The 13,577-nt window shown below is 44.8% G+C and overlaps 1 protein-coding gene across 1 annotated transcript in view; it reads right to left on the bottom strand.

The window, feature by feature from the left end:
* Nucleotides 1-13,577, bottom strand: part of LOC135486556 (zinc transporter 7-like) — a 144,465-nt gene that overhangs the window by 106,892 nt on the left and 23,996 nt on the right. Inside the window, exon 6 of the mRNA XM_064769425.1 lies at nt 1,829-1,942. Coding sequence (XP_064625495.1) covers nt 1,829-1,942 — 114 coding nt within the window. The remainder of the gene's footprint in view (nt 1-1,828; nt 1,943-13,577) is intronic.

Genomic DNA, 13,577 nt, shown 5'->3' with positions numbered 1-13,577 from the left:
CATTCCTTGCTGGAGGCTGCTATTTTGACTAAATCACATGGCTTCAGGTAGATCATGTGATTTGGGGCCTATTTCTGATTAGATAAAACTCGACAACACTGGGCAACAAAATTGATTTTGTATTATTTCGACAACATTTGAGCAACATTTGGCCAACATGTTGCCGAATGTTTCCGAACTGTACACACTGCCAACATTTACGATAACATCGCACCTGGACAACATGTTGGCCAACATGTTTCCCAAAATGTTGTCAGTGTGTACAGAGCTTTAAGGGAACTGACCTGAGACTCGCCAAATAGCACAGTCTCGGGTCAGTTCAGGAGAATTAGGCCGATTAAGGGGGCTTTGCGCTGTCGTGTAAATGCGAACCGACCAGGTCGGTTTGAATCTGTGAGTGTTTTATGTGTACATTGTATAGTGATGAGTCGTGTTTTATATCTCAGATAAGCGTTTATATGAAACCATGTGTATCCTATAATATCCAGTTAACCTTTTGAGTTCTTAGGCGGGACAGCATCCCGTATAAGTTACCATTGTATTTAACCACGGCGGGATGCCATCCCGTCTCAGGGTTGGCTCTGTGAATTTTTTCCTCCTAGCCACTTTTTAGCCAAGTGGCTGTCACTTTTAGCCATATTGAGTCAGCTCGAGCAATTGCCGATCGTTTGTCCATCTTGGGGTCGACCCAGCCCACAGTAACATGTGCGAGAATGGCAGCTCGCCAGTACTGAGACTAGCAAATCAACGATTCGAGGAACCCGAGATCAAAGACTCCATGGCAACGAAACTAGCCGATAATGTATGCGTAATGCGACCAGCAGCGCCACCAAAGTCACTGTAGCAGCAACGGGTAGAACGACAATGCAGACGATAGCAACCACGTGTGATAACGCTGCCGCCCGCAAATACGATGAAGTTAGACTGACTGACGATCGGGCCTTGGTGCATTTGGTATGGAAGTGGATCTTTTTGATAGACTTTGACCAATTTTCGCACAACATGATTACTCTCTCGCCAAATCATGGCAATTCAAATTGAATTCGCAAAATTTTTAGCCAGACATTGTTTTACATTCGCCATTCATTTGCAGCATTCCCAAGTGGCGAAAATGCAAACGGGCGCGCCAACCCTGCGTCTACCATGCCTTGTATATTTGTTATCTTGACAGGTGCTGCCGCCTTTTGTTTGAAAAATAAACTGATATATTTATGTGTCAAGTGGTCATCAATTTAATGATCCATCAATTTCCACTTGAAAAACATGGCCACATCCAGGAATAAGAAGCAGCTGTCTGTTGTTAAAAATCCCCCTGGGCAGGGGGCATGGTATACCCCTTGGACTGAAAAGGTTTTAGTAGGGCCTGTACAACGGACATATTGCAAGGGAAGTTCATATACACTTTATACATTTTGAAATTCGAAGATTCACCAACCTCGTCTGTAAATTCTACTTGAGTCACAACTGTGACAGGGAGGATAGCAATGGCCGATAAAACACCAATTTTTCTGAGTAGAACGTGAGTACAGTAGGCCTTCTAATACATTTTAAAACCGGCCAACACCACCATATGCCACGGCAAAAACGATCCGGCCCCGATTACCCGCACCGTCTTAATGGGATTTAACTCCAGGTAAACTGACCTTGTTGGAACCGACCCACGGTGGGTTTAGGCCGGTTCTATTTAACACGCATCATGTTAAAAGGGCTGATATCCATCTACTCTACAAGTTCAGCTGGATGACTGAAGCTAAAAAAACATCTGCAAGTAAAAAAATGTGGTATGCAAATCCCATGAAAGTATGGAAATCAACCCTTTTGGTCTTACCTTGTGTTATTTGCGTATGACCTGATGATTCTTTACCATGGCTGTGTCCGTGCTCATGTCCACTACCAAGTCCAACACCATGGGTATGACTATTACTGTGACTGTGGCCATGGTCTGAAAAAGTGTGATTAAATTATTTCACTGAGTGAATCAAATTCAGCCTAACCCACTGAAGGCTTCATATACACATTCTTACCATTTGAATTCAACTCTTCTCAATTGTCTGCCCACAATTGAATAGTTGCATCCTACGAGGACTATCACAGTAAAATAGAAAATACTGTGCTTAGTTGCACCTGAAACCCCTCAGCCCAAGAGCAAGTTGAGGTGGGTGAAAAGTTGGAGAGTGGGTGAGTGCATTTTGCAGATGCACACTGAAGAAGATGTGCTGAATTTGCGTCCATCAAGTTTGAAATATGGGGTGATGATATACCAGTTCACTGGTAAGTGATTGAAAATCAAAGTCTGTTGCATTCTACACAGGGAGGAGCAATTTTGCCTTTTTCATGCCTCCTATTTTTGAAACCGTGAATTGGATAGAGCAGATTTTTGTTAGCCAGCAGCGCCTACATTTGCTACACATTTACCACATATGAAAGGAAGTCTTGAACAAGTCTGATGTTAGAGCAGTTAGGTCGTAAGTCAAAGGACCTATCATTATCTTTTTCTCTGTGACCTTGAAAATTTGGTCAACCCAAGAATTGATTGTCTCAATTATAACACAGAAAGAGTTTAAATGTAATGTAGCTGTCTTAACTTTCCTGCCTCTAGCCGACGACGTCACCGCCACCCATCCCGAGTGCTGGAGCAAATTTCTGATATCATCCTTGTTGGCTAACCAATCATGAAACGTCCTTGGATGAATTCAATAGTGTTTCGCGTAAGCTGTAGGGGTCCGGGCTTGGGCATACCCTAAAATGTGGGCCTGCATGTAGTCATCCAGATACCGAATCTTCTGGGAAACAAAGTAAGAATGGAGATGCCATCTAGATCTCTCTAGCGCAGGATCAAAATTGCAGACGAGGCACCATTGGTGGATGGAGCAACTGCACGAGGAAAGAGAGGAGTACCAGCGTACCCGACCCAATCCTTTTCCATTCAAGTGGGTGTTTGATCAACTTTTTGCTGAGGTAAGATTATTTTATTGGAAAATGAAATGGTCCAGGAACCATGTGCTCACCTCTGGTAATGTGATGCAGGTCATTTGCAGTGAATATGGGGAGAACAGTTTCTGGCTATTTTCACAAGTTTTGATTCCATTGAATAATATCATTCCTCTCGGCTCAATGGCACAAAAGAAAATTACCAGTACCATCTAAGTATAGAATTTTAGTTATAAAGTTGACTGAATTTCAGGGTTATTGAAGAGTGTACATGTCACATGGAAATTGGTTGACATCTGTTCAACAGTTTAGGAGTAATAGGACTTTGTTGGATTTGCAAGATGGCAGCCTAACGGCCATATTTGTCATGGGATTTGACTGATAATTTGGGATATTGATAAGAGTACATAGATACACAATCACATGGAGTTTGGTTGCAACCCTATCATTAGTTTCGGAGTAATAGGACTTCGTTTAATTTTCAAGATGGCTGCCTGGCGGCTATATTGGTCAATGGATTTGACTGAAAATCAGGGACGTTGTAGAGAGTACATAGATATACAATCACATGTATTTTGGTTGCAATCCGACTTGGTTTGATTTTCACGATGGCCGCCTTGCGGCCATATTTGAAGTCCGAGCAGGACAACTTTTTGGGGTTGGAAAAGAGGTTCTCTAGATACATGTCCTCGCAAGTTTAGAACCTTCTAGCTCAAATAGAAACGAAACGTGCCACCTATCGGTGATTTAGTGAACTTTGACCTCTGTGAACATAAAAAGTAGGTCAAATCAAAAACCTGGGTGATAAGTCATTTAACCTTACTAGATACACCTAGCATGAAAATTTCGTCACTCTACGTACAACTATTAGCTTCAAAAGGCAAGAAAAACTAATTTCCAAGATGGCCGCCTGGAGGCCAGAAAGTAGGTCAGAGACAAGACCACCATTGATTTTTTAAGCCTTTTAGCAGTTCAATTGTCAATGTTTGACCACAACGCATCAAATACTGTGTGGGGTTGTGACTCTGAAATTTTGATAAGATATTCCGGACAGTCGGGCAAGTAAATGGTGAAAAGTAAACTGGTAGTTGACCACAGAAATTTTTTGATAATCGACCAATTGGACAAATATTGATATTTCCACTCTTTTCAGCCAACTGGCAGAAAAATCTCAAAACATGCCCCCTATTGTAAAATCAGCAAAATTCAAAATTAATTTTTTCATCAAATAATTTCTTCTGTAGACTTGCCACAGCAAATATTTTTACAATACCTCTCCAAATATGTACTTGATAGGTCTCGACCCTCCAACCTATGAATATTCGTTGATGTCTCGTCATATTGCGAAAAAGAACAAGAGGCCCAAGGGCCTGGCGCTCAGCTGAGTTAATATCATTAATATCTTCCCGGTGTTCAGTTCATTATGCATGAAAATGGCATGCTCCATGGTATTTGATATCCTTTTGCGTTCACTACGGTACCAATGTTTTTGGTTGACATAATTATGCCACTGTTCATTCCTCAATCCTGACCATAATTCGGGTGAAATCATCGTATGAAAATATTCACCGAAACATGAAGTTTATGCCATGAATGAGGATACTCATTGTCATAGCCTCGTTTACAAGTACGAAGTATTTTCCCGCGAATATTCAAAACTGCTTGGCTCCTTGCCAGTTAAATAACATGTGACTATACACAATAGAAAACTTTGATGGAAATTGTAAATCATTTTTTTATCTATAAGGGGAAACAAGCTGATGATGATCAAATAAATCATTCATGAGAAATCGTTTTGTTGCTGAAGCTTGCATGACGAAGTTAATGCTAAACCTTTTCTTGTGCTCTACTGCGCAACCGTAGTTTTCGATTTAGACCAGCGATGACGTCATTTCTGTTGATTCCCTACGTTGTCCAATGAGCGCTTTTTAAAATGTACCATTTGGTATTGTACAGTATGCAATGTCTTTTTCAGCGCTGCCAGTTGCCGAACAGAATGCCGTAGCTCCCTCAATTTCCAATCAATTTTTATGGGAGTGACATTATTGTATTGCTTAGAATGTCTACTTTTTACTCATGAAAGAATCGTAGAACTAAAACTTAATAGGCGAACAGAATCATGCCGATTCACTGCACATACTGTGGGAATTCTCCACTTCAAAATACATCGGCGATGTCATCGCGAACAGAGCATGCACTTCCGATATCGTTTTCACAGAAATGTGGCCAAATTTTCAAGAACTAATTTCTGAAAGTAGTCCCTAAAGACCTTATGACTACCACTGAAACGAACTAGTGATAATATCGCCTACCAGACTACTTTTTAAGCAGAAAATTGGGTACTTGAGTGTCATTGAGCTCCAGGCGTAAACAACATGCCGCCATTTTGTCTCCACTTCGGTATTTCGTACGCCGCTTATAATGCACCTTCTCAATTATGAAATGGCCAGGGCCATTGTGCTCACCTCATGTGGAGGAAAGATGGATAAAGAGCATGGTCTTGTGTCATGTAGTGTTAGGTTTGATGTAGGCCCAAGCAATTACAATTTCCCCAAAATGGCCAATTTACAGTACATTCGACCTCTGTGACCTTGAAAAGTAGGTCAAATCAAAGAAGACCTGGGTGACACATTGAATGGTTGTTACAATTAGATGTACCTATGATATAAAATTGGTGCCAATCGGGCAAGTCATTACTAGGAATAATGGCATTTTGAAGAATTTAGGATTTGGCCCCCTCCCTGGAGGCCAAACGGCAAATCAGATCGCACCAAACTTCGGTACCTGAGATCACCTGACCAAGGGGTACATGTGTACTTAATTTGTGATCAATAGTCATTGCAGTTAAGAAACGTGCCATAGTTACGGCCTGACGGCGAATTTACGCCATTTGACCTCTGTGACCTTGACAAGAAGGTCAAATTAAAAACCTGTGTGACATATACTGTATGGTGGTTAGATGTACCCATGATATCAAATTGGTGGCAATCGGGCAAGAAGTTAAGGAATAATCACATTTTTAAGGTTTTTGGATTTTGCCCCCTGGTGGTCAAGTGGTGAATCATATTGGACCAAACTTCGGTCCCTGAGATCACCTGACTAAGGGGTAAATGTGTACCAAATTTGGTATCAATAGTCATTGCAGTTTAGAAACGTGCCATCGTTACATCCTAACGGCCAATTTACACCATTTGACCTCTGTGACCTTGAAAAGGAGGTCAAATCAAAAACCCGGAGGATATATGATGCACCTTTGCTAGAAGTACCTACCATATTTTTTTCAAAATTTCCCGACTACTATTAAGGGAGATATTGCATATTTTCACTTTTAACGTTTGTCCCCCTGGTGGCCAAACCATGAAACGAATCGGACCGAAACTTGGTCTCCCAGGTGTCATTACATAAGGGTACATGTGTACCAAGTTTCAACTCAATAGCTCTAACAGTTACGAAACGTGCCCTGCTAACGGACGACGGACGACGACGGACGACGACGACGACGACGACGATGACGGACGACGGACGCCACGGTATGGGATAAGCTCACCTCTGCTAAGAGGTGAGCTAAAAACCAACATAATAAGGCCTTACATCGTTGATTGAATAGGAACACCACACAAAACACAATAAAGTGGGGGTACAATCGATTACGAAGCTGAAGTGAACAGTGATTTATTCCTGGAGCTACTGCTTTTGTTGTGTAGCTGCCATGTTTTGAGAACTGGCAAATAGGAGACTTCATTGATGGCTGACGTCATCGGGCGGGAATTTGAATCGGCAGAAATAATTAAAAGGCAGGTAGCACCCTCTCCTGTTAAAATTTTGAACTTTTTCTCAATAAAATAGATTTTCAAGAATTTTATCTTAATATTAGAGCATATTTCGACTAATTCTGCTGCTCCTAGGCCGATATAGGCCATATCCTTCATGCACTCTCGCTCGCAGGAAGTAGGTCGAATGGCGACAAATTTTGTTTTGAAAGTAGAGTTTGACCAGAAGTATCCAGAAATGCAAAATTGAAGTCTCTAGGTCTTACGGTTACAAAATGTGCACCATGGGTTTAACGGATGGACGGATGGATGGTTAGCTACACCTAGGCGGCGCACCTATACAGCCTCTGCCTCATGTGAGCCGCCATCACTAGTACTTATTACTCAAGTGCACCGAGTAAGTCCCGTTGCTGTGGCAACAGGCAGGGCGGGTAGTCTGACCTGGGTAGGTATGAACTAATAAAATGACATTTCTACAGGAAATGGAAATTTTATGTCGTTCATACTCTACCCAGGTCAGACTTTTGCATCGAATACCAACAACCAAAGGAAGGAGGGTAAACTGTGACTTACCATGTAGTGAAGCGAGCTGTCTCCAAAGCTGCGCAGCAGAAACCAACAGGTGAGACCAGGGGACCCAGAGAAAGAATGCTTGGGGAAAACCCGGGCTAGAGGTCAACAGGCCCTTTGAAAACAAAGGGAAGCATAACTGGGAAACCCATCCCCTCCTAGACGGGGACAAAACCACCTCAACACGGTATAAGCTCAGCACATATCGTCAAGAGACACAATGTGGAAATTATTTTTTTTTTAAAAGAAGGAGAGCGCGCCCCAGAATAACATGGAGCGGCCTGGCCTCACTGACTAACTCTCAAAAGTCCTAGGCGACTGAACCCTAGGACAGCTGGACGGGGCGAACGCGCAGGCCCGAAGACCCGGCGACAGTCTATGGAACACCCCCCCCCCCCCCTTAAAAAGACAGCCAGCAGGAGAGAAAATCGACGAGTGGTCTAGGCAGGGAAACACCTAGACCATGTGCTGAGCAGCGACAACTGGACCAAGAGACAGCATACCGTCTGTCAACGTGGAACAATCGCGCATATAATACTGGGAGAAGGTAGAGTGAGAACTCCACGTAGCCGCATCTAAAACCTCGTTCAGCGCCACTCCCTTATACTCGGCCCACGAAGTGGAGATGGCCTGAATCTCGTGGGCCGTAATGGCGCCTAGGCAACGAAGCTCTGGAGAAACGAGTGTCATAGAATAAGCCATCCGGATGGTGGCAACCAACCATCTGGCGACTCGTGGCTGCAGCTATCTCCCTAGTGAACCCCTCTCTATAAGACAAAAAGAGGCGCTTCCTGCCTAGGCGAACAGCAGGCTCCTTAGTCTTATTAGAATAGAACTTCAATGCCCAAACAGGGCAGAGAGTTCAGTCCGGAAGGTCTCTAGAGACCGTAGCGGATAACAAGGGGATAAAAACCGGGCGCCTGGAGGTGTGCGGCGCCTGGTTTTTAGCCAGAAAGCCTGGGACAAATTCTAGGACCGCGCCCCTCTCAGTGAAAGCCAATTTATCAAAGGCTAAAGCATGGAGCTCAGACCGCCGCTGTGCCGTGGCCAAAGCCACCAGGAAAACGGTCTTAAAGGTCAGATGTTTCAAATCTGCCTGATGCATGGGCTCAAATGGAAATTTCATGAGAGCCCTTAAGACCACCGAGAGGTCCCACTTGGGGGAGAGCTGAATGGAGCGAGGACGCTCCAAAGACATATTGCGAAGCAACGATGAAACAGCGTCATCCCAAGACCGTTGCCACGATTCAGTCAGCTTTAAGGTGACCGAAACAGCGGAGCAATAACCTTTCACTCCCTGAACCGAAAACTTCCGGACCGAGAATAGACACTTCAAGAAGTCGAGGAAGTTGGGAAGAGAGGGAGCGACCGGAGAAACTCCGTGCTCCTGACACCAGTCTCGAAAGACAGCCCACTTGCTATCGTATGAATCAAGGGTAGACTGTCACTTAGGTTGGGCGACTTTACGGATAACATCTTCCGAAAAGCCTCTCTCTCGGAGGAAATACCCGACAGCCTCCAGGCATGAAGCCTGTAAAAAGAAGGATCTTGATGATAGACCCGGCCGATCGGGTGATAAAGCAGACGGTCCCACGCCGGCAGGCGGCGGGGATGATCCGTCAGCAGCTCCAGCAGAACCGGGAACCAGGCCTGGTTTGGCCAGCACGGTGCTATCAGACAAAGTCTGACCCATGAACTGGCCACCTTGTTGAGTGCCGGTAGCAACAGAGGGGTTGGCGGGTATGCATAAGCATTGAGGCCGTCCCAGGAGGCCGACAGGCTGTCCACTCCCAAGGCCTCCTCGTCCGGGAGGGGTGAGTAGTACAGGGGGAACCTCTTGTTCAACTGAGTCGCAAACAAGTCCACGACCGGAGCAACCCACAGGGCCCCCAGGCGAGAGACCACCTCGCGATGGAGGGTCCACTCTGTCTGGACGAGACGGTCCGACCTGGAAAGGGCGTCGGCCAAGATATTCCTCTTGCCGGGGATGTGGCGGGGGAGGAGCTGAATATCCAAGCAGCGACAAAGCTGCAGGAGCTCCCAAGTGAGACGGCACAATGTGTCGGATCTCGTCCCCCCCTGTCTCCGAATATAAGTGACCACTGTCGAATTGTCGGAAAAAAGAGAAACCCTGTGACCCCTTAGATGAGACGTGAAGGCCCTCACGGCCAGGATGACAGCCTGCATCTTGAGGATATTGATCGAGAGACGCGCATTCTCCTCTCACCACGTGCCCTTGGTGGTCAGGTCCCCTTCATTCAAATGGGCGCCCCAACCATAAAGGGAGGCGTCCGTGAACAGGGACATCTGAGGTGACGGAGGACTGAGCTGCACTCCGCGGAGAAGCTCCGTCTCCGATCCCCAGAAACTCCACACCTCCCCCAGAAGGACCCCGGGATAAAAATCCGCTGGTCGAGGGAGTCCGTGAATGGACGCCAACTCAACAGCAGGAGGAGCTGGAGTGGGCGCATATACAGGCGACCGAAAGGAACCTGGTCCGCTGCCGAATTGAGCAGTCCCAGCAGCGACAGAAACTGTCGGGCTGTGGCGCTGTCCTGACGGCGAAAAATCCCGACCAAGGACCGAATTTTGGGATGTCGGTCCGGAGGGGGGACATCAGGCCCTCTCGTGTGCGAAATCGCACCCCCATGAAGACATAATCCTGAGCTGCGTCCAGCTCGGATTTGTCCCAATTTAAAAGCCACCCTGCCTGTCAGGTTGTGACGAGCAGAAACCTTGCCTGTATCCCAGACGGCGTTGAGCCTGGTGCCGTAGCAGCCAGTCGTTGAGATAGCAATGGAGCTTTAAGCCCATGGCGTGAAAAGGCACGGCAAACGCCTTGACGACTGTTGTGAAAATCAGTGGAGCAGAAGCCAGGCCGAAAGGAAGGGCCTGAAACTGATAAACCTTTCCTTCGAAGAAGAAACGAAGGAAGGGGTGAAACTCTGGATGGACCAGGACGAGTAAGTATGCGTCCTGAACGTCCAGAGAGATAGCCCAATCGTTGGGCTGCACCGCGACCACTACTGACCTGGTTGTCTCCATCTTGAAGCTGGGAACCCGGAGGAACCGATTCAAGCTGGACAGGTCGATGACCAGTCTTCACTTCCCCGACTTCTTGGGGACCAAGAAGACGTGGCTGTAAAACCCCGGTGAGGAATGGTTGTCCACCAGCCTCACTGCCTGCTTCTCGAGGAGAGACAGGACCTCCGATCGAAGGGCAAGCACCCTGACGGGGTCTACTGGCGGGGACACGGGGGTGGGAGTCGACGTCATAGGGGCGGGGGACGGGAAAAGTCCAATTTGACACCGTGTCGGAGCATATCCGGCACAGGGGAGTCTTTTTGACACCACCGGTCCCAAAAGGCTGCGAAGTGTCGCAGTCTGCCACCCACGACGCCAACTGTGGGGCGCCACCTGAAGGTGCAGGAGGAAGGGCTAAAAAGTCACTAGCGCTTGCCCCTGCGACCCTTCTCTTGGAAGAGACGCTTGGGCTGCCCGCTGCTCCCGCCCCTGCCTGAGGAGCGGTGGCGCTTATTGGAGCGGCGAGAGGGAGCCGCAGCTTCTACCTGCCCTTGGGGATGAAAGGAGGAGGAGCCACGCGAGGACGAGGGCCCACGAGGAGCCGACGAACCTCGGGGGCGTCAAGACCCCACCTGTCGTCCCCTGCCCGTGGCCCCTAATTTCTAAAATTTTATTTCGCTTACTTTTATTCAACCTTGCCTTTTTTTAGACAACTTTTGTTGTTCACGCTCATTTTGGTTAAATTGTTATATTTTTCTTTTCAACTGTATGAACACTTTTTATCATACTTTCGGTTTTGTTGTTTAGCTTGATCATGTAAATAATTATCAATTAACACATAATTTGTTGTTGATTTTTCAAGGCCACGCTTTAAAGTTCTCTTTGATACTATACATACTTCATAATATGTTGCTTCAAATATGCGGTCAGTATCATTTCCAATATGCTGTTCTAAATAGGCACCAAACTTGTTCAAATCTGAGAATGAGAGTAGAATTGAAAACCCATCAGGTGATGGCTTACCATGTTTATCTCTACTATGTGAATCAAATAAATAATATCTCTCATCAATACGAATAATAGTAAAGGCAGCCGCTTGAGTTGCACCTATCACAATAGCACCATATTCTGTTGACATGTTTGCAAGGAATTGTTCTGCTGAGAAAGCTTGGGAATTTTCATCAAAATTAAAAGTATAATTATATGACACTCCAACTTGTTTGATTCTGAAATTTTCATTAAAACATGAATGGTAAGTTGGCAGTTCATCAATGCCAAGTAACTGAAGGATGGTTTGGTCAATTTTAATTCCCTGTACCACGAATCTCCTTCATTTAAAATGTCATCAAGGTCTTGCGATTGCCAGTGTGCTGGAGAAATAATGACAGAATATAAAAGAGAAGATGCAGCATTTGTGACACACTGTCTACCCATGGAAGTGTCAGAGTATCGTTCATTACCTTGATATGAACCTTGGACAACTTTTCTTATGAGAGAGTCAACAACATGATCAACTGGGCCAGGATTTGTTTCAATATTGTTACTCAATTTCAGAACATTGGATGCATACACTTTATACACCAGTCAAAACAAAGAATAACACTAATGACAATTTAAAAACTACATGCTTGTAATGCCACAATGGTGTTATGCAATAACTTATATGGAAGGGTCAAGTGATGAACTTGTTTGAGTGTTCATATCATGACAAATATTCTGGTTCTTTTTGGCTTCATAAGTTGTCATTATTTTTGCAAACCATTTTTCAGACTTTGAATCAGTTTCCCTATTTATATCATCTAAATTATTGACGCTATTTAGCTCCTGGACTTTTAGAAAGAAATTTTTCATATTATGCACATGGATCATAACTAGCCAGAGCGAGTTGAAGTACCACATAGATCTAAAATCATCTTCGTCTTGTTTTTTTATCCATAATATTTCTGACGGATTGACTTTACATGAACTACATGTATAAACATTAAAATAACAATGATTTCTGCGAAATGGACAACATCTACATGCAGTTGTTTGAACTGGCTGACTCAATGCATTTGCAGTTGAAGAAAATGGGCCAATTACAGACCTATATTGAACAAGATCGTTACCCATTATTTTCACTACAGCAAGTATTTGAAGTCCAGTAAAGCAATTGAAGTTGATGCTCTGTGGCAAGTATTTGCTGCCTTGCAGCTAGTCTAATAGTGCACCTAGTATTAAATGCCTTGCGATTTGGTGCCTTGTGACAAATATTCAATACTTTGATTGATACAACTATTCGGTGCCTTGTGGCAGCAATTCTGCGCCTCGCAGCAGTAATTCATTGCCTCGCGGCAGATATTCGGTGCCTCGCGGCAGATATTTGAAGCCTGGCGGCAGATATTTGAAGCCTCGCGACAGATATTTGATGCCTTTAGGCAGATATTGGATGCCTTTTGGCAGATATTTGATGCCTTGCGGCATATATTTGTTGCCTTGCGGCAGATATTTGAAGCCTTGTGGCAGATATTTGATGACGCTCTCTGGGAATGGAAAGCAGTAAAACGAGTAAGCACACCTTACTCTGATGTGGGAACAGCAAGTGCTTTACTAGACTTGAAATGTGCCAACAACTCCTCTTGAAATACCCAAAAACAGTTAATCTGTAAAAAAAGAGAAATTAACACTGACTGAATAAAAAGGGTGACATTGACAGGGAAATGAACACCACCGGATACAGTCTGTGCTTGATCAGCCATTTGTCAGATGATATCCTGAACAAGGCATCTGTGGAAGCAAATCCAGAAAGAGACTTAACCTTCGAAGTGCACACTTATTATTCAGTGAAAAATCAGTCATGTGGGCTGATTTCCAATTCAAAATAAAAGTGTAACCTCTTTAAATTAGTCTCACAGACTGAACCATAACACTCAACAGCCAACCGTGCCCACATGATGTGAGCCGAGAGCTGGGCTTAAAGATGAGTGAGTGGTGTACTACATTTTGAAAATTGTATCGTCTACGACATGTGACAGCACAGGATCTAGTGGACTTAATGATGAGGTACTATCATATAGGGTGTCCATCAAATGAATCATGAGGGCCTGTTGAGTTATACTCTAAGCCTATATAGGGCTAGGCTATGGTTTTTGTCTTTTTTACAGCCTACAGCACAGCCATGCACAGCGCAGTGTACAGATAGTACAGGATTGCAAACCAAAAACATGAGCATTGCTGCGTAACGAAATTGCAGTGGAATTCATACTACGATGTCATAATATGACTTTCAAAATAATACGTGTC

Source organism: Lineus longissimus, chromosome 4 (genome assembly GCF_910592395.1).
Source record: "Lineus longissimus chromosome 4, tnLinLong1.2, whole genome shotgun sequence".
NCBI lineage: Eukaryota > Metazoa > Nemertea > Pilidiophora > Heteronemertea > Lineidae > Lineus > Lineus longissimus.
Note: the sequence above shows the minus strand (reverse complement) of the source record. Positions and strands in the feature narration are given on the sequence as shown.